We start from the raw sequence: 25,715 nt of genomic DNA, 5'->3' as shown, positions 1-25,715 counted from the left end.
TTTCCAAAGGGGCTACACCATTTTACATTCCTACCAGTAGTGTATGAGGGTTCCAATTCCTCCACATCCTTGTCAATACTTGTTATTGTCCATCTTTTTTATTATAGCTATCCTAATGGACATATAGTGGTAGCTCATTGTGGTTCTGATTTGCATTTCCTTGATGGCTAGTGGTGTTGATCATTTTTTCCTGTGCTTATTGACCATTTGTATATCTTCTTTACAAAAAATGTCTATTCAATTATTTTCCCATTTTTAAAATTTGGTTCTTATTGAATTCTAGGAGTTCTTTATGTATTCTAGATACAAATCCTTTATCAAACATGCAGTTTATAAATATTTTCTCCCAGTCTCTAGCATGTCTTTTCGTTTTCTCAATGGCATCATTTAAAAAGCAAAAGTTCTGAATTTTAATGAAGTCTAATTTGTCAATTTTTTCCTTTATGGGTCATGTTTTTGGTCATGATAAGAAATCTTTGCCTGTCCCAAATTTACAAAGATTTTCTCCTATGTTTTCTTATGGAAGTTTTTATACTTTTATCTCTTACGTATAGGTCTATGATCCCTTTTGAGTTAATTTTTGTTCATAGTGTGAGGTAAGGATCTAAATGGTTTCTTGTTTGTTTGTTTTTCCATATGGATATCCCTCCTCTGCTGTTTGACTTTGGTTTTCTCATTTGTAAAATGGAAATCATACCTGCCCTGACTCCCACACCAAGGTTTTAAGGATCACTTGAAATAATAATGTGTTGTAAACTTTAACAGCCCATACACATGTTAGGTAGTCTTGTTATAAGGGAGCTAAAAAACATTAAGAAGGTTAAATGGCTTGCTTAAAGTCACACAGAAAGTCATTATTTGATTCCTTGTTAATATCCAAAGATCCTGAGTCTGCTCTGCACTCAACTGCTTCTTCATTTACAAATATCTGCAAACCATAACAGATAGTGGAGCAGTACAGCAGGGTGACACCTGGTACAAACTAGCATCCACTTACAGAAACCTAAAATTCTGGAGCTGTGTGAACTTAAGTTTAAAAAAAACTCTAATATTGAACATTTTGGATATATAGTTTTTTACTTTCTTTTGCCAAGAAGAGAAAATTCCATTTCTAAGTCACGAGCCTCATCTGGGCCTTCAGATGTGTTTGCCACAGTAACTAATACAAACTAAAATTACATTGTACTATAAATCCAAATTGATTGATTTTCATAGTCTCTCTATAAGGCCAAAACTGCTCTGAGCATTTTTTTTGTTTGTTTTTGCCACTTTTATTCTATTTAATATATTACTGTTCCATCTCTCTGGCTCTTGGGTTGCCTGATAGAGAGCTTAATATTTTCCTACTTTTTTGACAAGTCTCCTATCCATTATTGCTCATCCCCTGAAACATGATGGGATAGTTAGCTTTTTATGCAGCATTAATTTAATAACCTTCTTGGCTCTTTATATATATATAAATATATGAATATATTTAATAATATATAAACATAAAATATATATAAGTAAAATACTGTATATAGTATGTATACATATATGTAAGTTTATATATATAAGTAAAATAGTGTATGTTGCTTTTTCCTGTTTATGCTATGCATCTCTTTTGTTTTAAATTCTTGGGAGTAAATTCTGCCCTTGTTTGACTTTTCTAATGACCAGTCACTCCTTCATTATTTATTGAGCAGATAACCTTTATCAAGTGCCTCCATACAGTGGCAAAATGGCTATTGCACAAATATAAAATTTCATGTGTCACAGTATCATGCTTTACATTTGACAAAGCATTCCTACATCCATTATTTCGTACAACTCCCCCTTCATAGCCATTCTTTGAAGTAGGGAATGCTGGTATTAGTATCCTTGATTTATAAGTGAGGAAATTTTTAAGATTCAAAAAAGTCAAGTTACCAATTTGCCTAAGTTCATGTGGCTAATGAATGAGCGTCAGGACTAGAACCCAGGTCTTCTGACCTCAATTTCAGGGCTCTTTCCACCAGAACACACGTCTTCTTTACCTGCTCTTGCTAGGAAATTTCAGTTCAAAGGAGAGGCTCAAGTCGGTGTTCAGAAAACCTCACATGGATCACCTGGATTACATTGACTGACTTTAGGTAATGAATTAGCCTTGCATCCTTGGAATAAACCCCACATGGTCATGATATATAATTCTTTTTATATATTGCTGAATTCTATTTGCTAGTATTTTTGTTAAAGATTTTTCATCTATATTTATTAGGGATATTGTCTGTAGTTTTTTTGTGTAGTCTTTGTGTGGTTTTGGTATGAGGATAATACTAGCTTCATAAAATGAATTGAGATGTGTTCCTTCCTCTTCTAAGTTTTTGAAAAAGATTGTGTAGAATTATGTTAGTTCTTTTCTTAATGTTTGGTAGAATTCCCCAGTGAAACTATCTGGGCTTGGAGATTCTTTTCCAGAGTTTTTAAATTCCAAATTCAATTTTCTTAATAGTTATAGAGCTGTTCAAATTATCTGTTTTATATTGGGGGAGTTGTGGTAATTTGTATTTTACAGTGAAGGGACACATTTCATCTAAGTTGTCAAATTTATGTGTATAGGCTTTGTATTATTCCCTTATTATTATTTCGATGTGTGCAGGGTCTGTAGTGATATCCACTGTTTTATTCTGATGTTGATAATTTATGTCTTCCCTTATTTCTCTGTCACTCTTGCCAGAAGTTAGTAAATTTTACTCATCTTTTCAAAGAACCAGCTTGTCCATTGATTTTCTCTATTGTCTTTGTGTCTTCAGTCATGTTGATTTCTGCTCTTTATTATTTACTTTGTTCTCTTGCTTTGCATTTAGTTTGCTTTTCTTTTTCTGGGTTCTTGAGATGGGAACTTAGACTATTAATTTGAGGCTTTTCTTCTTTTCTAATGTATACATTTAGTGCTGTAAATTTCCCTCTCAGTGCTGCTTTACCTGTGTCCCACAAATTTTGCTATGTTGTATTTTCATTTTCATTTACTTCAATGTATTTTTTGTTTCCATGAGACTTTCTCTTTGACCCATAGATTACTTAGAAGTGTGTTGTTTAGTTTCTAAGTTTTTACAGATTTTCCTATTATCTTTCTGTTATTGAATTCTAGTTTTATTCCATGTTGTCAGAGAACACAGATTGTATGATTTCAATTATTTAATTTTTTTGAGATTCATTTTATGGCCCAGGATATGATCTATCTTAGTATATGTTCCATAGACACTTGAAAAGAATGTGTATTCTGCTGTTGTTGGAAGGACTGTTCTATAAATGTTGATTAGATCCCGCTGGTTAATGATGTTGCCAAATTCTTGTATATCTTTGATGATTTTCTGGCTAGTTCTATTTAACAGGCATGTTGAAGTCTCCAACTATAACTGTGGAATTGTCTAGCTCTCCTTTCACTCCTATTGGTATTTGCTTCACATGTTTCATGACTCTGCTGGTGGATGCATACACACTTATGATTGCTCTGTCTTCTTTGTGGATTAACCCTTTTATCATTATATAATGTCCTTCTATGTCTCTGTTAATTTTCTTTGCTCTGAACTTTACAATTACTAATACCAATATTGCCACTCTTGCTATCCTTTGATTAATGTTTACATGATATTACTATTTCCATCCTTTTACTTTCAACCTCCCTATAATGTTATATTTGAAGTGAATTTCTTGTAGACAGCATATCGACAGCACAGTTTTTAGTCCACTTTGCCAATCTCTGTCTTTTAATCAGTGTATTTAGATTACTGATATGTGAGGGCTTGTCTACCATTTCAATTTTTTGTTTTTTGCTTTATTTGTTTGTTTTGTTCTGTTTTTCATTTATCTCTTTTCTCTTTCCTGCCTTCCTGTGGATTACTGGAACATTTTTTTTTTTGAGGAAGATTAACCCTGAGCTAACATCTGTGACTATCTTCCTCTATTTTATATGTGGGACACCTGCCACAGCCTGGCTTGATAAACAGTGTGTAGGTCCACGCCCAGGATCCGAACTGGCAAACCCTGGGCCACCAAAGTGGAGCGTGTGAACTTAACTGCTATGCCACCAGGCTGGCCCCCTACTTGAACATTTTTTAGGATTCCATTTTGCTTCATCTATACTGTTATTAAGTGTATTTCTTTGTACAGGCTTTTTTTAGTGGTTGCTCTAGATATTATACTGTGCATGTGTGTAAAACTTATAACTATCTACTGCTATCATCGGGTTACCAGTTTGAGTGAAGTACAGAAACCTTACCTGTCTTTACCCTCCCCCACTTATAATATAATTGTCATAAATTTTCCTCTGTATACATTTAGAACCATATGAGTATTATAATTTCCACTTCAACCTTCAACCATAATTTAGAAAACTCAAGAAGAGAAGTAAAGCTTATTGTATTTACCTATATAAAAATATAATTTTACCATTTTCTTTCTTCCCTTTTGATAGTCCAAGGTTTCCTTTCTTTCTTTCCTTATTTTTTTTTTTTTTTTTGATGAGGAATATTGGCCCTGAGCTAACATCTGTGCCAGTCTTCCTCTATTTTGTATGTGGGACACTGCCACAGCATGGCTTGATGAGCAGTATGTAGGTCCTCACCCAGGATCCGAACCCATGAACCCCAGCCTGCCAAAGCAGAGTGCATGAACTTAACCACTATGCCACCAGGCCAGCCCCCCAAGGTTTTTTTTTTATTGTTTCCTTTCTGTTTAGAGAACTTCCTTTAGACATTTTTTTAGAGTAGGTCTGTTGATAAACTCTCCTTTTATCTAATAATGTCTTGATCTCCCCTTCATTCCTGAAAGATATTTTGGTTGGTTATAGGATTCCAGGTTGATGATTCTTTCCTTTCAGCACTTCAAAAATACTGTGCCACTTCTCTCTGGCCTTCAGGGCTTCTGATGAGAAATTTGCTCTTCTTCACCTTGTTTTTTCCCTATAAGTAAAGTGTTGTTGGGGCTGGCCCTGTGGCCGAGTGGTTAAGTCCACGCACTCTGCTGCCGGCGGCCCAGTGTTTCGTTGGTTCGAATCCTGGGCGCGGACATGGCACTGCTCATCAAACCACACTGAGGCAGCGTCCCACATGCCACAACTAGAAGGACCCACAACGAAGAATATACAATTATGTACTGGGGGGCTTTGGGGAGAAAAAGGAAAAAATAAAATCTTTAAAAAAAAAAGTAAAGTGTTGTTTTTCTCTGGCTGCCTTCAATATTTTTTCTTTGGTTTCAGTTTTCAGAAGTTTGACTGTGATGTGTCTTGAGGTGGATTTCTTTCACTCAGCTTTGTGAATCTATAGGTTTATGTCTTTTGCCAAATTTGGTGAGTTTGGGGACATAATTTCTTTAGTACTTTTTCATCCTCACCTTCTTTTTCTTCTCTTTCCATCTATTCCAGGAATCTGATGACAGGAATGTTAGAACTTCTGTCATTTCCCTCAAGTCCCTTGTGGCTCTATTCTCTTATGTTTCCAGCCTATTTTCTTTCTGTCATTCAGATTGGGTAAATTCTATTATTCTAGCTTTGAGTTCACTGACCTTTCCTCTGCCTTCTCCATTCTGCCATTGAACCTATCTGTAGAGGTCTTTATTTCAGCCATTGGATTTTTCAGTTCTAAAATTTCCATTTGTTCTTCTTTATATCTTCTGTTTTTGTTTGAATTTATTTTTTGCTGAGACTTTCTATTTCTTTGCCAAGGCTTTCTATTTTTTTATTTTTTGAAATATGTTCATCATTGTCCACTGAAACATTTTTATGATGGTTACTTTAAAATCTTTGTCAGATATTGTAGCATTTCTGTCCTCTTGGTGTTGGCATCAATTGATTGTCTTTTTTCAGTCAGTTTGAGGTCTTTCTGATTCTTGGTATGACGAGTAATTTTTTTATTCAAACCTGGACATTTTCATATTATGTTATGACACTCTGGATCTCATTTAAACCTTCTGTTTTAGCTGGCTATCTCTGACACTGCTATGGCAGAGGAGGAGTTCAGCCTTGATACTTCCAGATGGAAATAGAAACTCAGGTTCCCGACTTGGCCTCCAATGATACTCAAGGTGGAGGATTCCTTGTTACTGCTGGGTAAAGATGGCGCCTCACATGGTCTCCACTAACACCTTGGTGGGGGCGGCCTCATTACATGCTGTGTGACAGTGAAAGTCCTGCCTCTCCACAAGTGTTTGTAGATTTATTCCTCCTCTGACACCATTCCAGCAGGGAGGGAGAGGGGCATCTTGTTACTCCGGGGTGGGGGCGGAAATCAGGCTCCACTGATGCCTCAGGTGGTGGGAGAATGCCTCATTACCAGCCATTGGGTATGAAAGTCTCATCGCCCTAGCTGGCCTTCTCTGACACCACCTAGACAGTGGTTGGGGTACCTCATCACACCCTCACAAGGGTGGAAGTCAAGGCTCCCCACTTGGCTTTTGCTGGAGTGGGTGGGGCTGGGACCACATTTTTTTCTCTGATGTTCGGCTGTAATAAAGCAGTTATTGTCTAAAGGTTTTCTTTCTTGCATTGCTCCCCTTTTCCTGGTCCTTTGCCTAAAGAGAGCAGACTTTTCTTGGAGTTTTTAATATGTCTGTACCTGTTGGCGTATCTAGCACCAACTCTGGGATGTATAAAGCAAAGGGAAAACCCAGGGAACTCACCATTGTGTCATTCCTTGGCCTCAAGGTCCCTAGCCAGTCTTCCTTCTTCTCTCCACCTTTCAGAGTCTTCTTATGTTTGTTTTATGAATAACGTCCAGGGTTTTAGTTGCACTTAGCAGAAGAAATAGGGATAAGTACATCTACTCCATCTCATAGAAGTAGAAGTTCCCTGGTTCATTTTTAAGACCATACAGAAACATAGATAGTGGGAGGGAAACCCTATACTTACAGAGGAGAGACAAACCTAACCCTCACAACTGATCTCAGTCACAAAGAGTCACACAGTCCTGTTGTGTAACCAAGAAGAAGCCCAGAAGAAAGCAGCCTCTTTTCTTTTACATGGGAAGCTAAGGTGGTTCAAACTACTGAGGTACATTCTCTAGTCATTTGCTCTTCAAAGTGTGGTCTATGGACCAGCAGTATCAGCACCGCTTGGGAGCTTGGTAGAAGTGTAGAATCTTAGGCCCCAGCCCAGACGTACTGAATCAGAATCTGCATTTAAACAAGATCCCCAAGTGACTTGTATGCACATTAAAGTTTGAGAAGCTCTGCTTACTCATTTGTCAATATCATCTTTCTTCTCTTCTTTGGTCTTCTGGTTCAACTGGCAGAATTTCTACTTCTACCAATCATCTTATATTAGCTTATAAACAAGACTGTTGGGATCTAAAGGAAATGAAAGGTAAAGTTCCATTCATTGACTGATAGAATTTAGAACTGGAAATTAATGATCTTTGAGGTTACCTAACCCAACCTTATTATTTTGTAAATTGAGGCACTGAAAGATTAAATATCTTACACAAGGTCATACAACTACATAACAGCAAAGCTGAGAATTGAACCCAATGTTCTTTCTTCATAGCACAATGGCCCTTGGGTTTTCCTTCATCTAAATCTTCCTTTTTCCAAGCTTCACATCTCCTTGAGACTGGAATTGAGGTTCTTACAAAGACATCTTTGAGTCAAGCTTTGATATTGTGTCTCTTCTGGATTTCTGTAGTTAGTTTGCTGATTGGTCTCTAGCTCTTTCTTCTCTTCTCAAGTTTTTCCTTTGCATCCCTATCTAATATCTCCCCCAAACACAAACTTGGCTCCCTTTTTCCAAAATCTCCTTTTCCACCAAATCTCTAATAGCTCTGTATTTTCTAAATCTTTACCCTCACTCTCAAGGCTATCTATAACCTCATCCAACCCAAAAAAACAAGATAGGGTTTTCCCCACACAATTGTAGGCAATATTCTCTTTATTATCAACCTTCACCTCTTCTCCCTTCTTCCTTTTAGAACAAAGCAGGATCTTCCCTCAAGACAACATGTACCTCACTAATCATTTTTGTGGAGGTCTCACCTTCTCACACTCCCTTTTTCTCAGCAGAAGAAAGAACTAAATTACCTGGATCCTTGCTTCCTGGTGTCACTTGCACTTTTTACACACCATCTTCCTGCTACTTCTCTTTGCTTAAAATCTATATCTTCTGTCTCTTAATCATCAGTCTCGTCATGAACTGGCACTTCCTGGGCCAATTTGTCGATCATTGATGACTTCAGTTTATTATCCTAAGTGACTTTGGCATCCATGTTAGCAATTCATCCACTTCATAGTTTTTTGCCCTCCTTTAGCCAATGTCTGTGTCCCATATCAGCTCCACATCCAAGATTAACTCAGACTTTTTCTACTGACTAATCTCTCTTACTTCCCCACACCTATTCTCTACTCTCACTTTGACTTCTTCAAATAACTTAACTCTTCCCGCTCTCTTATAGTCCAGTCTAACCACATTTCTTTTTTTTTTTTTTTTTTGGTCATGCCTGCTGTTTCATTTTTTCTACACCTAGTGACTCACCACCATCAGTCCTTCTCCTGGTCTTGAACAGAAGACTCACTAAAGAAAAGCACAGAACCATCCAAATTTGGGACCGTACAAATTCATGCTGTTAAGCTTTAAATGAGTTCTTATCACTGCTCAGAAATCCTTTCGTTCCTATCAACTTTTTTGCAAACTCAAGTAAAGTGGCGGCTTCAAGCCTTTTCTACTCTCATAAAAATACTTTCTTAATCTCAAAACAACTTAGACCTACCTCACGATGACTCCATTAGATGGTCTCATCATATCTTTTTTTTCCTTCTTCTCCTCAAAGCCCCCAGTACATAGTTGTATATTCTAGTTGTAGGTCCTTCTGGCTCTGCTATGTGGGACGCCACCTGAGCATGGCTTGATGAGCAGTACTAGGTCCGCACCCAGGATCTGAACCAGCAAAACCCTCAGCCACCAAAACCCTGGGCCACCGAAGCGGAGCACGCGAACTTAACCACTCAGCCATGGGGCCAGCCCCTCATTATATCTTTTAATTGAGAAGATCAAGGGCATCAAGTACGAGTTCCCTCACTGGTCCATGTTTCAACCATAACATTCTGCCACTGTACCTATTTACTCATCTTAACTCTTTTCTCAAAAGAAGAGATATTCCCTAGTTAAGAACACAGACTTTGGAGCCAGACTGGCAGTTCAAATTCTGGCTCCACCCTTTATTAGCTGTATGGCCTTGGTCATATTACCTAACTCTGTAGGCTTCTGTCTCCTCATCTGTAAAATAAAGATAATAATAATACCTATCTTTCAGTGTTATTAGTAGTATTAAATAAGTTAATATATGTAAAGTACTTATAGCAGTGTCTAGCTTATAGTAAGTACTATAAAAGTGGTAAGTATTAGTATTACTTTTTATCTCATACCATCCATAAAAATAAAGTTTGAAAGAAAGAAAGAAGAAAATCCAAATGGATTAAAGCGCTAAACATAAAAATCAAAGTTATAAAAGTATTAGGAGAAAACAGAGGAAAATATTTTTTGAATTATGGGGTGCAGAGGACCCATCCAGAAGCTGTTACAGGAAAAAAATGGATTCAGTTACATACATTAATAAATGACTCAACATACTGCAGAAAGTTTTAAAATAAGCCACAGGGGGCTGGCCCCGTGGCCGAGTGGTTAAGTTCGCGCGCTCCGCTGCAGGCGGCCCAGTGTTTCATCGGTTCGAATCCTGGGCGCGGACATGGCACTGCTCATCAGACCACGCTGAGGCAGCGTCCCACATGCCACAACTAGAAGAACCCACAACGAAGAATATACAACTATGTACCGGGGGGCTTTGGGGAGAAAAAGGAAATAATAAAATCTTTAAAAAAAAAAAAAAGTTAGCTACTGCTACAAATCGTAATAAAAATGATAATATTTAAAAATAAAATAAAATAAAAAATAAAATAAAATAAAATAAGCCACAGACTTGGATAAGACATTTGTAACATACTTAAATTAAAAATCAATAAGAAAAAGATTACCAACACTAGAAAAAATAGGCAAAAGCTATGATTAGGTCAGCTACAATAGAAGACATGCAACTGGCTAATAAACATATGCAAAAGTTGTTCAACCACACAATTAATCAAGGAAATCTATATAAACAAAAATACATTTCTTTGTCAAAACATCAGATGCAAATATCTGGAGAGATTTTCATCAAGTTAGAGAGTATGCTTGGGATAACATTAAACATATAGAGTATAACCAGTCAAGGAGCACTCAAGCAAGAGTGAGTGCACCTGGCTTCTAGTCTCATCTGTGCCAAAAACCTACTGTGTGGCCCTGGGCAGATGGCACTACCTCTCTTGGCCTCAGTTTCCTTATCAATAAAATGAGGTTTCTAGAGACTTCCCCTTCTGGAATGGCAGCATGAGAATCTGAATGGATCTGCTCCCCAGCAAAACAATCATAACTGGTGAAAATTATTTTTTAAAAAACAAACTTTAAAGTCTCTGGAAATTGTCCTAAGAGAATACAGAAAATGAAGATCTATTCAAGAAAATCTACTAAATCCTGGTAAGAACCATGAGCGTCTGTGGCACTTGAGCCATGACCCACTCCCTTCCTGTCCCTCCTCTAGCTCAGCCTGATGGAAGCTCCACTCCAGGCAAGTGTGACCAAGAAAACGATCCTCCCACTCCGTCAGCTCCCTGTCAAGGGATATGGTATCTCACAAAGAACAGCAGGCTGCCAGCACTTCCCATTCCACCTTGAGCTCCAAGTTGCAAAGGCTAAATTTCTGGCCAGTACGGCCTAAAGAATGAGGCCTTCCTTCACCCATCCTCCACTTGTATGGCAGAGGATCTACCTCAGGCAAGTCAGACCAAGAATATTGGAACCCTGGTTTCCCTTGCCCCAGCTAACTCTTAGGGCAGAGGTTCCACACCCAAAGAGGCAAGTCAAGAAGACCACCCTACCCAGCACCCTGCTTTTAAAGCAGAAGTGTCACTCAGAGAAAAGGGGTCCACTGTCCCCCCCCAGAGCTCGGAGTAGGGGGCTCAGATTTTTCCCTGGGGGAAAGGCAATCTGTAAGAACAGAGAGCTTCAAAGTTCTCTCCAAAGGTACTGACTTTACTTGAAACCGGATGTGGGGAAGCTCAAGCCAAAGAATGCTCTTGCAAATAATGGAGATTTGGGTGGTAAGCACTTAAAAGGAGGATAGTAGTTCTATTTGAACAACAAGCTAACTCACAGACCAGCTAGATTACCAGAACGAACCATGAAAAGAGACAGCTAATAAGAGCTTTACTGGAGTCAGAACAAACCTCAAAGACTTTCCTCAAAGACCACCTCTGCAAAGTAGCCTGAATTTAATTTTTTTTTTGAGGAAGATTAGCGCTGAGCTAAGTACTGCCAATCCTCCTCTTTTTGCTGAGGAAGACTGGCCCTGAGCTCACATCCATGCCCATCTTCCTCCACTTTATATGCAGGACACCTACCACAGCATGGCTTTTGACAAGCGGTGCCATGTCCACACCTAGGATCCGAACCAGCAAACCCCGGGCCACCGAGAAGCCAAACGTGCACTTAACCGCTGCACAATTTATATCCCCAGGCATTGCTGAAAACAATACAGCAATCATTATGCAATTAGTGGAGTAGCTGGGTGTGATACCTGCAGTCAGACAGCTTAATAGAGACATCAGAGAAAGAGAAAGTCAAAGAGAGCCCTACGAAACCCTGTCATCCCAGGGTGACCACGTGCATAACCAAGGCTGTGTTGTCTGAGAGGCAACCTAAGAAGTTTCACATGTGAGGGAAATAGACTTTGCTAAAATAGCCCAGTCAAGTTACTAAAGAAATAAATACACAAAAAACAACAGAAACAAGCCCCAGGTTGGGGGGACTCAGTCTCTAGATTTGCTACAATATGTTACCTAAAATGTTCATTTTTCATCAAAAAAATATGAGACATGCAAAGAAACAGGAAAGTCTGACCCATGCACAGGAAAAAAAGCAAGCAACACAAACTATCTGGGACAGGACCCAGATATCAGATTTAACAAAGATATCAAAGCAACCATTATAAACAGGTTCAAAGAACTAAAGGAAACTATGCTAAAAGAAGTAAAGAAGGTGTGACGGCAACGTCTCATCAAAGAGAGAATATCAATAAAGACATAGAATATTTTTTCAAGAATCAAATGAAAAATCTGAAGGTGAAAAGTACAATACGTGAAATTAAAAATTCACTAGAGAGGCTCAACAGTAGATTGTTATAAAGCTACTGGCAGAACCCAGCTGTTTCAAATCAGCAAATTTGAAGATAGATGGATAGATTATGCAATCTGAAGAACCAACATACACATGGCAAGAGTATCAAGCATAGGAGAGAAGGAAACAGAAAAAAATATTTAAAGAAATAATGGCTGAAAAATTTCCAAATTTGATGAAAAACATTACACATCCAAGCAGGTCAACGAATTCCAAATAGAATACACAGTTATCCACACACAAAAACATAATACTAAAAGTATTGAAAGCTAAATACATGGAGAAATTTTGAAAGGAGAGAAAAAAGCACTTAGAAAGGAGCTCCAGTAAGATTAACAGCTGACTTCTCATCAGAAACAATGGAGGCCAGAAAGCAGTGGCATATTCAAAGTGATGAGAGAAAACAACAGTTAACCAGCATCCTATAACCAGCAAAATTATCTTTCAAAAATGAAGGTGAAATGAAGACATCACCAGATAAAGAAAAACCAAGAGAATTTATTGCTAGCTGCCCTGCCTACAATAAATACTAAAGGAAGTTCTTTAGGTTGAAAGCAAGTGATTCCAAACAATAATTCAAATCCAAACAAACCGAAAAGCACCAGTAATTATGTAATTATAAAAGACATTATAAATGCATGTTTCTTCTCCTTTCTTCTCTTAACTGATTTAAAAACCAAATGTATAAAACACATTATATAATTGTTTTGTTTGGCTTTTAACATAGAAAAATGTAATGTAAAAATCACAGCACAAAGAAGGCAGGTGGGAGCCTGTTTTGGAGTAAGGAAATGACACTAGAGAATAACTCTAAGCCACAGGAAGAAATGAAGAGGACCAGAAATGGTAAATTAGAAGGTTAATATAACAAACTATGAATAGGACTTGCATTCCTTACTTCTCTTAGTTTCTTTGAAACACATAAAATTATATAAAGTAATTATAACTATTTTTGTTGAATTGTCTATTTTAAAACTTACTACAAAGCTACAGTAATCGACACAGTGCAGTACTGACATAAGGATAGACATAGATCAATGAAATAGAATTAAGAGTCCAGAAACAAACCCTCACATTTATGGCCAATTGATTTTTGACAAAGTTGTCAAGACTTCAGTGTAAAAGATTTTTTTTTAACAGTAGTTCTGGGACAAGCAGATAGCCATGTGGAAAAGAATGAAGTTTGGACTCCTACCTCACTGTATACAAAAATTAGCTCAAAATGCCTCGAAGACCTAAATGTAAGAACTAAAATTATAAAAACTGTAAGTACATATAAACTAAAATTATAAAACTCTTAGAATTATATATAAAACTAAAATTTTAAAACTCTTAGAAGCATAGTTTTAAATCTTTGTGAACTTGGATTAGGTAGTGGTTTCTTAGAAATGACACCAAGAGCACAAGCAATAAAATTAAAAAATAAATAAATTAGATTTCAGCAAAATTAAAACTTTTCTGCAAAGGACACCACTAAGGAAGTGAAAAGACAACGCACAGAAAAGCAGTAAACGTTGGAAATCATATATCTGTTAAGGGACTTGTACTTAGAATATATAAAGAACTCTCATAACTCAATAATATAAAGACAACTAAATTTTTTTAATGGGCAAAGGATCTGAATAGACATTTCTCCAAAGAAGATGTTCAAATGACCAATAAGCATATGGAAAGATTCTTGACATCATTAGTCATCTGAGATAGGCCAATAAAAACACAATGATCTACCACGTGACACCCACTAAGATGGCTATAATCAAAAAGATAATGAGTATGGACAAGGGTGTGGAGAAATTGATACCCTCATACACTGTGTGATTGTAAAATGGTACAGCTGCTTTGGAAAACAGTCTGGTATTTCCTCAGAAGGTTAAACATAGAATTACCACATGACCCAGGAATTTCACTTCTAGGTATATACCCATAAGAAATGAAAATATATGCCAAACAAAGACTCATACACAAATGTTCATATCAGCATTATTCATAATAGCCAAAAATGGAAACAACTCAAATGTCTATCAACTGATGAATGGACAAACAAAATGTGGTATAGTACTGACACATGCTACAACATTGATGGACCTGGAAAACGTTATGCTAAGTGAAAGATGTCAGTCATAAGGCCTACATACTGTGTGACTCCATTTATCTAAAATGCCCAGAATAGGCCAATCTATGAGAGAGAGAAATTAGATTAGTAGCTGCCTAGGGATGGTGGGGGCCTGTATTGGAGGAAATGGGGAGTGACTGCTAATGGGCACACGGTTTCCTTTTAGGGGGATGAAAATGTTCTAAAATTGATTGTGGGGATGTTTGCAGAACTCTGTGACTATACTAAAAACCATTGAATTGTACACTTTAGGTAAATTGTATGGTATGTGAATTTTATCTTAGTAAAGCTGATGTACACAATATTCACTTCAGGAACCCTGTGGAGAGCCTAAAAAGACAGGCATTTGTGTTCCAGAACACCTACAATTTTGTTAGATATATGTAGGACTGCCATATATATGAAGATGTTGAGGACAGAGAAAACTGGCTTCAAATATGAGCCCCAGAAAGTCATAAGAGCAAACGCCTCTGTTTGCTGGCATTGATTTGCATTTCACCTGGGCAAGTCTATGTCATTTTGGGGTGAGTAACTGCATGGATGCATTTTTTTTTAATTAAAGATTAATGTTTCTCCTGAGCAATGCTGGACATGAGGGCAGCGAATGCAAATGAAAATAAAATTCTTCCAGTATTCCCTAACTCACTGAATGACACTATCAGTCTTCCAGTTGCCAAGCCAGACATCGAGGACTCACCCTCAACTCCTCCCTTACTCCCATTTCTAATCCATCACCAAGTCCTGTTAATTCTACCTCCTAAATATCTCAAATTCATTCACTTCTTCCCATCTTCCACCATCAGCAACCCAGCTCAAGTTATCTTTTGCCTCAGCTACTGCAGGAACCTTTTAGCTGGTCTCCTTGCATCTCTTGCTTTCTTCTATACGTTTCTCCATCCAGCAACCAGAGTGATCTTTTAAATTTTCAAATATGTGCGACCTTGCTTAATCTTCTTCAGTAGTTTCCCATTGGTCTTGACCAAAATCCTGAATGTGGCCTACAAGGCCCTGCTTACCTGTCTGTCCTCATTCTGAGCCACTCTTTCCCTGACTGTTAGCCACCCCGCACTCCACAAGGCCACTAATTACCACCTCCTAGACAAATTTGATGGCCTCTTTCTTTACCCTGGCTTTCATTATTGACCACTGTCTCCTTAGTGAAATTCTCTTTTCCTTTGTCCTTTATTTTCTCACCACGCCTCTGTGTTGTCTTTTCCCTCTTACCACACAACTATGAATGTTTCCAATATTGCTTTATTCTTTCCTTCTCTATATTCTATACTCTGTTTTAAGTGAATTGATACACTCAACTGTTACCTGAACTCCAGTCCATATCTGCAACAGCCTACATGATATCTCCAGTTACCTCAATTGTAACATGATTAAAATAGAACTTATCATTATCTTGATCTTTTATCCCCAGAAACATTTCCTTCCATTTTCTTCTTTGAATCATATCAGCATTGTCTCAGCCACTCAAACTATGTACTTTAGAGCCATTTCCAACTGACCTATCCTTCATTCCCCATATCAAATCAGTTACCAAGTTCTGTTGATTCTTCTTTAGAATGTTTCTTACATCTTTCCATTTCCATTGTCACTATTTTGTTTCTGACCCTCGTCACTTCATTCTTAGACTCTTAAAACTTCATTTAAACAGGTCTAACTATCTGTGTTTCCTCACACTTAGGTCCTGGCATTTCAGTCTTCTTAAAATTCTAATTTCATCCTATCACTTCCCTTCTCAAAAAGTTTCAGTGACTTCTCATTGCCAGCAGAATAAATTCCAAAATCTGTGGCCTGAAATGCAAAACCCTTTACACTCCAGTCCAACGTTTTACAAATTACATCCCGCAAGATGTTAGTAAACGATCTATATACCCTAGCTTAAGCAAAGTTACATGGTTTCCTTACTATAAAACTTCCTAGAACTTTTAATGAACGAACTACTGTGCATTATAACACTCCAAGAGGGTGTATATAGCATGCAGCACTTCCAAGACACATTTGACTAAAGAATTCTATTTTTATTGACCATCTGTTAACATTTTCCATGACACTAGTGTTCTGAGGAAAAGCTTTAGGAACTGCTTAGGTAGCCCCATCCTACATTTCCAGTCCTATTTCCCGTTAATTTCCCTACATAAATTGTCTGCTTAGGCCAAACAACTATTAATCTCCCTGAGACATGCTCAGTCTCAAGCACAATCCAAGTCTTTATTTATTCTGTTCTAACCATATGGAATGCCTTTCTCTTTCTCTGTATATCTGTAATTTTTTTTGAGATATAATTCATATATCACAAAATTCACAATTTTAAAGTATACAACTTAGTGGTTTTTAGTATATTCACAAAATGGGCAACTATCACCAGTATCTAATTCCAGAACGTTTTTATCACCCCAAAAAGAAGCCCCACACCCATTAGCAGTCACTCCCCATCCCCCTGCCCAAAGCCCTGGCAAGCACCAATCTGCTTTCTGTCTCGATGGATCTGCCTCTTCTGGACATTTCATATGACCTCTGTGTATCGAGATGCTGTTCATCTACCCTAAGACCATGTCTGTTCAGTCGTCTGTTCAGTCATCTGTTCATTCCTTCAGTTAAAATCACAACGCTGTCAGACACTGTGCCAGGCTGTAGATACACAAGGGTAGATGACATTCCACCTTCAAGGAACTCCCAGCCTGGTGGAGGAGACAGACGATACAGTGTTGGAAGTGCTGGTGCAGTGCTGCGAACAAAGTGCCGTAGGATAAAGCGCTGTGAATAATGAATTGTGGAGAGTCGGGGAAAGCCTCACTGAGGAGGCAGCATTTGACTGGATATTGATTCATTTGTTCACTCTTTCATTAATTTCTTCATTCAGCAAACACCTATTGTGCTCCTATCATGGGCCAGGTGCAATGCTGGACTCTGAGGATATAAAGATGAACAGGAAAACTTCCCTGCACCTCAAGGAGCTCGACAGTCTGGAGGAGGAGATAAATATATAAACAGTTTCAAAACAATGTGATATAAGTTTATAGAGGAGTGTAAAGCTTGTTATGGGAACAGAGAGAGAGAAGTAACTAATTCTGCTTGTGAATTTGAAAAAAAGTAGAGGTTTACCAAGTGGACAAGGATGGGAGGTGGCATTTCAAGCAGAGACCAGACTTCTTCTGACTGTGCCAGCCTAATGCGTGTTTCTTCTACTGAACTAGAACACCTAATGCATGTGTCACTCTCACTAGCCCTTAATCACATACTCTGTGTGGTCCTCTTTATATGTGGATGCCTTGTCTCGCCAAAGGCACTATGTGTCCTTTAGGACAAGAGCTTTGTCTTGTCCCTCTTAGCACCCTCCTCATAGTGTTTCATGCACAGTAATTTTTATAGACCCAAATGAGTGAAAGAATTATAGCTGAGACGAGGTCATGGACGCTCTCAAGAAACTGCTGCCTAAGTCTTCTACCACATTTCCCCCTCCAGGGGCCTGAGACCTGTCGAGTAGATGAAGGGCTTTAACATGGAACGAGCACGCGAATGCCCCCTTCGCGGCCCATCTCCTATACACATTCTGAGAAAGTATCTCCTGAGACTAATCCTTGTCACTATTGGAAAACCTTGTGATCAGCCATGTTAAAGACCACTCAGAGAGAAGGGGCCATCTTAGAAATGTGCCCTTTGTTCATGGCTAGGTAGATATTGTCAACACTAAAGATTAATATTTTAAAAAATTACAATCAATTGACTTTAAGTAAAACAGATTACCCTCATAATCTGTTTTCCCGGACAAGGAATTCTGCCTCAAGACTGTAACATAGAAATCCCGCCTGAGTTTCCGGCCTGCTGGCTTGCCCTACAGACTTCAGACTCAAGATTGCAACATCAACTCTTACCTGAATTTACAGCCTGCTGGCCTACCTACGATTTCAAACTTGCCAGCCCCCGTGATTGTGTGAGCCAGTTCCTTAAAATAAATCTTTCTATATATTTGCAAAAAATAAAGATTAATACAATTTCTATTCCAAAAACAGACTGATTCAGGTCAAGGAAATTAAGAAATTCAATAAAACTGCTTCTTGATAACCTTGTCTGAAAATTAGAGGTAGGTTTTGGGGAGATAACTGACTGAGGACAGCACCAAGGGAAGCCCCAAACAGGATACAGGATTTTCTCCTGCTTCAGGGAGACCAGGCCTCAGTCCAAGAGGGCCTCGTCGCTTTTCCAGTTTGTATGTCACTTCATGAAGTCTTGCTGTGGAGCGTTCTACAGCTGACCAAACCTTCAAGGTGCTCACCTGCTACTCTCCAGGGGCAGGGCACTGCTCATGGGCCCTGTGGCTCCTTCCTTGGTGTTAGCAGAGCACCATTGTTTGTAAAATAATAATGGGATGCAGCACTGATAGTCAGTGCCACATGATTGTGACCATTCTAACTGTAAACCCACTGCTCTTGGATTTCAGGAAGGCTACCCAGAAACGGAGATTCTCTGGCTGATGGTCAAGTCCTGGAATATTGGAATATTTATGTACGGCAGTAGCAAGTATGTATCTGCTGAAAAATGGTGCAGCCTGGCATTGCGCTTCCTTGACCACCTTGGCTCCCTCAGGAGAAGCTATGAAATTCAGGTGAGGAGGGAGATGGCCTGGGTGGACGGCATGACTCGGGCGGCAGCGGGGTTCTACCGGGGCTCTCAGTGGGACTCTACCTTGCTTGACTAGGAAAGGATCTTGATTGTCGTTCCTCTCAGTGGTTCCAGAGAGCTGCAAGAGTTAGGGGACTGTAAGTAGTAATTTCTAAGAGTAGAAACCAGGAAGGATGGTGAACGTGGGGGAATTGAGGGCTAGCAAATGGAATCTAATTAAGAGGAATGCCAAGGGTGAGCGCTGGAAAGACACATCACTGTCACTGCTGGTGCATGTAGGGAAGGATTGGCCTCTGAGCAAACGCGACTGTTTAAAAAGGCATTCTCTCTAGGAACTAGTCTGAGTTTCAGACTTGTGGGCCATTAGCTAACCAGGAGAGGCTCTGGGGAGAAAAACTCTTATTACCAAGTAAGAGCAAAGGATCTTTTATGTTTTAAGTACCTTCTCCCTTATGATAGCCGCCTGTCCCTAGTAAACGGACCTCATGTGATGGGATCCCTCTTCCCCAAGAGAGTACTGTATTTTCTCCCCAAAGTGGCTCCTCAAATCTCGGAAGGTAAGGGTTAGACTCGCTAGCCATCACCGTGGGTCCGGGACGCTTCCCCACATTTCCTTTCCTCTGAAGGAATCTATTTGCTATTCTCTTTCCCAGATGAATGTTCTGTATAGCCAGCTTGTGGAAGCATTAGATAAAAACAAGGGCTCACTTTTTAATAAAGAGTGAGAACCACTGGAACAAGGCATAGGAGCAGGCAAGCTGACAGCAACTTGAAGAAGATCTATGGTCCTGAGATGTTGAATATTTAAATTCTTGCGAAACTTTCTCTTGAGCTTTTGTTTCTCTTTTCTCAGGCCCTATTTTCATGTTGTTAAATGAAATTTTCTAAAATAAAAGTATTTTGGCTTTTACTGTTGCTTTTACTGCTCATTTCTGAGGACAAATGAATTTCCCAAAGTGCCAAGAAGTATATATATTGAAATAGCCCATGTGAGAGCAAGATGATTCATGCCCCATGTGAACAAAAGGGAGTGTTCACCTCGGTCCAACACAGGGTGCCTTTTTTTCCAGAAGTGCTCAAATTCCCGATACCTGAAAATGACAGAGAACCACAGGCTCTTCATCAGGAGGACCTTAGCGGTCTTTGGGCATTGATCGGAGTCCTGAAATCTATGACATCCTTGAGAATCCAGTCTCTATCAGAACATATCCGATGACAGGGAACTCCTGAGATAGTTCAATCTACCTTTTTTGCTAATTGGTAAAAAGCCCTTCCTCAAACTGAACAGAAATTAGTCTCCCTAGAACAAGTGTGCTTTCTCTGTCCCAGATGCCCTTTGGAGACTGAAGACAGGAGTCAGGCCCCTCCCTGTCCTCTTGGCTTTTTCTTCTTCCGGTTAAACCTCCTCAGACCCCACACCTGTTCCTCACAGGACGTGGTCACCTCGCCTTCCAAGAGCGGTGAGCTCTGACCCACACAGAGCTCAGCAGCCGCTTTCTGGCTAGACCTGCACTGGTGCACTGCAAGACCACAGTGGCTTTTCTTCCCCAGCTGATTTATATTAACATTTTTTAACTTTTGATTTTGAAATTGTTTCACACTTACAGAAAAGGTGCAAGTAAGCACAAAGAATTGCCATAACCCTTCACCCAGCTTCCCCATTTGTCAATATTTTACCATGTTGCCTTATTGTTCTCTCTCTGCGTTTCTTTCTGAACCCTTTGAGGTTAATTTGCAGACGTCTTGCTCCATTACTCCTTAGTACCTCAGTGTATTGTTCCTAAAAACAAAGATACTCTCTTACATGACCACAATACAACCATCAAGATCAGGAAATGAACAGTGATAGAATTCTACCATCTAATCCACAGACCCCATTCGAATTTCACTGATTGTCCTAATAAAATCCTTCATAAAAGTTGCATTTAGTTGTCACGTCTCTTTCATCTCCTGCAGACTAAAACAGTTCCTCAGTCTTTCTTTACCTTTCATGACCTTGACATTTTTGAAGAGTAGAGGCTAATTATGTTGTAGCATGAACCTCACTTTGGGTGTGTCTGATGTTTCCTGATGATTAGATTCAGTTTTTGCCTTTTTGGTAGGCATACCACAAAAGTGATGTGTTCTTCTTGGTGTAGCACACCAATAGACATACGGTGTCAATTTGTCCCATCACTGCTTAAAGTTAAGGTGGTGTCTACCAGGTGCTTAGTGATTAAAAAGTAATTATGAAGTACTTTGTGAAAGATACTTTGAAACCAAATATTCTGTTCCTCATTAAACTTTCACTCAGTAGTTTTGGCATCCATTGATGATTCATGCCTGAATCTGTTTTTACTATGATGGTTACTAAATGTTAATTTTTTAATTTCCATCATTCCCTCTTCAGTTATTAGTTGGTGTTTATTAGGTAGAGCATTTTCTTCACCCCCACTTATTTATTCATGTTTTTAAAATGTTTTAGTACAGGGGCCAGCCCCGTGGCCTAATGGTTAAGTTCGCGCGCTCTGCTTCAGCAGCCCAGGGTTTTGCCAGTTCAGATCCTGGGCACGGACATGGCACCGCTCATCAAGCCACGCGGAGGCGGCATCCCACATGCCACAACTACAAGGACCCACAACTAAAAATACACAACTACGGGGGCTGGCCTGGTGGCACAGCAGTTAAGTGCGCACGTTCCGCTACGGCGGCCTGGGGCTCGCCAGTTCGGATCCCGGGTGTAGACATGGCGCCACTCAGCAAGCCACGCTGTGGTAGGCGTCCCACATATAAAGTAGAGGAAGATGGGCACGGATGTTAGCTCAGGGCCAGTCTTCCTCAGCAAAAAGAGGAGGATTGGCAGCAGTTAGCTCAGGGCTAATCTGCCTCAAAAAAAAAAAAAAAAAAAAAAACACAGCTATCTACCGGGGGGCTTTGGGGAGAAAAAGGAAAAATAATAAAATCTTTAAAAAAATGTGTTAATACTACTCAGCCATAAAAAAGGACAAAATCGTCCCATTCACAACAACATGGATGGACCTTGAGGGTATTATGTTAAGTGAAATAAGCCAGATAGAGAAAGACGAACTCTGTATGACTCCACTCATAGGTGGAAGTTAAACATAGAGACAAAGAGAACTGATTGGTGGTTACTGGGGGGTTGGGGGTAGGGCACAAAGGGTGAAGTTGTGTACCTACAACATGACTAACAATAATGTACAACTGAAATTTCACAAGGTTGTAAACTATCATAATCTTAATAAAACAAAAAAATGTTTTAGTACAGACTAATGGATTTCTATTTAGTCAATGACATAATCCACTATTATCATTATTTTTCTGATCAAAGCTGGTTCCTCTGTCCTTTTGACATGTCCCCATCATTCTTTGAAAACCTCCTTACTTTGTGACCCAATAACATCTTCCAGGCTCATCTTGTACTTTCCTGCCCCAGCACTGGAATCAGTAATTTCTCCAAGGATCCCTGGTTTCTTTTAATGGAGAATGGTAGTTAGTGCCCAAGATCTGGGTGCTAGGTGTACTCATTGTTACTGGGATGCTATTATTTCTAGGTCCTCTCAGTGGACAGAGCTAGGAAATAAGTGTGTGTGTGTGTGTGTGTGTGTACATGCATATGAATTTATATATGTATATATATATATATATATATATAGACAGACACACACAGTGTATATAAAACTGAGTTCATACTGATAACTCCATTTTGAATCCAACACCAGAGGGTTTATTCTAGCCTTCCTTCCTTTCCATATTTGCAACTCTCTCTTCCAACATTGAGAAACTTGGCTCCTGTTACCCTCAAATATTCACTTATTTGCTCAATATCCCTGTTTGAGGACAATCTCTCAGGCATGCAGCTGTCTCCTCAATCCTAAGCCTGCCATTCTGACCATGAGGGCTGTCCCTTAGGCCTGAGCCCTGGCAGACACTCTGGCCAAGTCTTCAGCTGAGCAAGCAAGCAAGCAAGCTGAGTCTCTAGCTGAGCGCCCACCAAGGGAAAGGGCAAGGGACCGCACTCACATTTAAGCAGGCATTTCATATTGTTGACTCACTGGGCTTACTGTTTAGTCTCCCTTGCCTTCACTTTGGTTTATTCCTACTTAGCTTAGAGAAGTCAGCTCAAGTGTCAGTTCCTCAGAGAAACCTTCCCTGACCAGGTCAGGTTCTCTTGTCATATGCTCTCCTAGCACTCTGTTTTATTCTTCACAGTCTGTAAATATGTATTTCTTTATGGACTGAGTTGATTAATATCTGTCTCCCTCAATAGTCTTAGTTAAGTTCCATGTGGGCAGACAGTATGTTTGCCTCACCACTGTATATCCACAGTGCCTGGCACTTTCAATAAAGAGTTGTTGAAAGAATGAATGAAAATTTCTAAGTCTTTTTTCATGCATACTGCCATTAATTAATGTCTCAACGCGTATTTCCAGTTTTTTTCATCTAAGTGCATTTATCATGATTTAATTGCTCTTGCCAGTTGTTCTTTTTGGAGAGAGGCTCTCTTTATTATGTTGTTATCCCTCTCAGACCCATGTCATCTGTATATTTTGTCAGCATGTCATCTAATGTCTTTATCCAGATAAATGATAAAACACACTGAATAGGAGTGGGCTGAGACAAAGCTTGGGAACATGCCTTGCAGTCCCACCTCCAAGTTCATTCATTCGTGCAACAAATTCTTCCTGAACACTTTCTGCTCTGCGCTGGACACTGTTAGAGGTACTGGGGATAAAGTCATGAGCAAAGTAGAGGACAAGTCTCTCCTTTGAGGAGCTTCCATCCGAGTGGGGGGCGACAGATAATAAACTAGTACCTAAATAAATTAAATATCAATCCATTAATTAGCAGACTCTGGGATGATCATTCACCCATTCAGTAATTATACTATCTACATTTTTCCTATTTTTTTCACAAAGATATCATGAGTGACTTTGTCAATGCCTTGCTCGAATCCAGATACACTCTGTCTACAACAGTCCTCTGCTTTACCCATTCACATTTACTAAGCTCATAAGTGAGCTTAGTCTGTCTTGAGCTTTTCTTAGGTAAAGGCTTTTATGAACCCGTTGTGATCACTAGTTCCCTTCTAGGTCTCATGCAAACCATCCCTTCCCATAATGTATTCTAGAAACTTGCCTGTGATTAAGATGAAACCTACCTGTCTAAAGCTTGTGATATCTATCATCTTCTCTTTAAAAAGGAGCATATGTCCTTATGTAGGCTTCCAGCATCTTTCTTATGCCCCATGGTGCCCCAAAGGTTACAAACACCAGTGCAGTGATCTCATCTACAGGTTCCCTCATCGTCCCCAAATATAATTTGTCCGGGCCAAAAGACTCAAAATCAGACAATTTGTTTCCTTGCTGTGATCCTCAGTTCCCTCTGCCCAATGTCTGCTCGATGCTTTCCAGCCTGACGTACAGAATTTGTAGGGTGGAGAAGTCAAAGCAAACTAGGAATGGAAGAGGTTCTCTCTATCTTTGTGGTCTGGCAACATTACGCCATTTCCTTTCTCATTTTACACGCTGTGGTACTATTGGAATTCTTTTTACATGTGCTTGTATTATGTTTATAATTTTAAAAGCTAATTTTAGTTAAAACAATACATACTATCTGCCCCAACTTGCAGACTTTAAGGTCTCCTTCATTTGCTTCTTGATGCCAACAAAACTGAAAACAGCCTCTTTTTCTTACTCCTAGAATTAACTCACTTTGGGTCAGGCCTTCCTGATACGGTTTTGGCAGTTCCATGTTACTATTTTAAATCCATCCTTGGTCAGATGCCCTTCTTTCCACCTTTTCAATGTCTCATTATCAAAGAATTCTCTGTGCATTTACATCATTTTCTTTAAATACCTTTCCTTCTACCTCTTCATTAAAATACTTCACAATTATGTGGTCATAATTTAGTTTCCAGGCCTTTCAACCCTTTTGGGAAGGTGGCCAAATAGAAAGTGCAAGGAAACTAACAATTAATGCATACCTACCAAGCGCTAAGCATTTCACATGTGCTATCTCATCTAACTGCCATGACAACCCCGAGAAGGAGGGAGTGTCCTTCTGTTGCTCTTCCTTCCCTCCTTCTTTCTCTTTCCCTCTCTCCCTTGTCAGTCCTGTGGGGAATTGACCCTCAGAGAGTTTAAGTAATTTAACCAAGGTCACACAGCCAGAAAATGGCAGAGCCATGAGTTAAAGCTAGATCTATTGGAGCCCGCTCTTTCTTTGCCCTCACGCCACTTTTATTTTCTCTAATCGTTTGAAGTCTTCTTTCTTGAATTCTAGGGCAAAATACCTTACCACGTCTGGCCTTATGCTCTTAAAAACTCTGAGTTAATAGTGTTGCTCTTCAAGTTTCCATTTCACCAATCAGTTCTTCATTATTGGTCAGAATTAGGTCATGAAGAGCAAACAGTCCTTCTTGTTGATTTCTTTACTTTCTGAGGGGTAATACTGTCAACAAGACAAGTAAAGAATTTCTCAGTGTTCTTCTTTTAGGCCAATGAAATTTATAGCAGCACTGGACAAAGTCCCTCATTGCTGCTGGATCTTGCCCTGTGCCATTTTTGTAAGCTGCACCAGGAATCCTTCATTGGTTCCCCCACTTTGTAGGGTGCTATGTGATGTGCTAACACTACATGACTCCTGCTCCTTTCTCCTTTTAACCAAACTCTGTAGAGGGCTCTGTCCTTACATTTGTGGGTTTCTGTGCATATAGCACAATGTCATCTCCCATTCTCAAAGGCGCCTTTCTTCTTAACAGTG

The 25,715-nt window shown here is 39.3% G+C and overlaps 1 protein-coding gene across 3 annotated transcripts in view; it reads left to right on the top strand.

Moving 5' to 3' along the window:
- TEX11 (testis expressed 11) overlaps positions 1-19,868 on the top strand; it is a 364,622-nt gene extending 344,754 nt beyond the window's left edge. The window contains exons 29-30 of one of the 3 annotated variants that reach the window (XM_070604036.1): positions 18,772-18,936; positions 19,607-19,868. In XM_070604036.1, coding sequence (XP_070460137.1) covers positions 18,772-18,936; positions 19,607-19,678 — 237 coding nt within the window. In that variant the 3' untranslated portion in view covers positions 19,679-19,868. Of the gene's footprint in view, positions 1-18,771; positions 19,154-19,606 lie in introns of those variants that run through there. The other 2 variants (XR_011535861.1, XM_070604035.1) reach the window with 2 other exon arrangements.
- Positions 19,869-25,715: the final 5,847 nt, after the last annotated feature.

This window comes from Equus przewalskii, chromosome X (assembly GCF_037783145.1).
Source record: "Equus przewalskii isolate Varuska chromosome X, EquPr2, whole genome shotgun sequence".
NCBI lineage: Eukaryota > Metazoa > Chordata > Mammalia > Perissodactyla > Equidae > Equus > Equus przewalskii.
The sequence above is the reverse complement of the archived record's forward strand: the minus strand, read 5'-3'. Positions and strand labels throughout refer to the sequence as shown.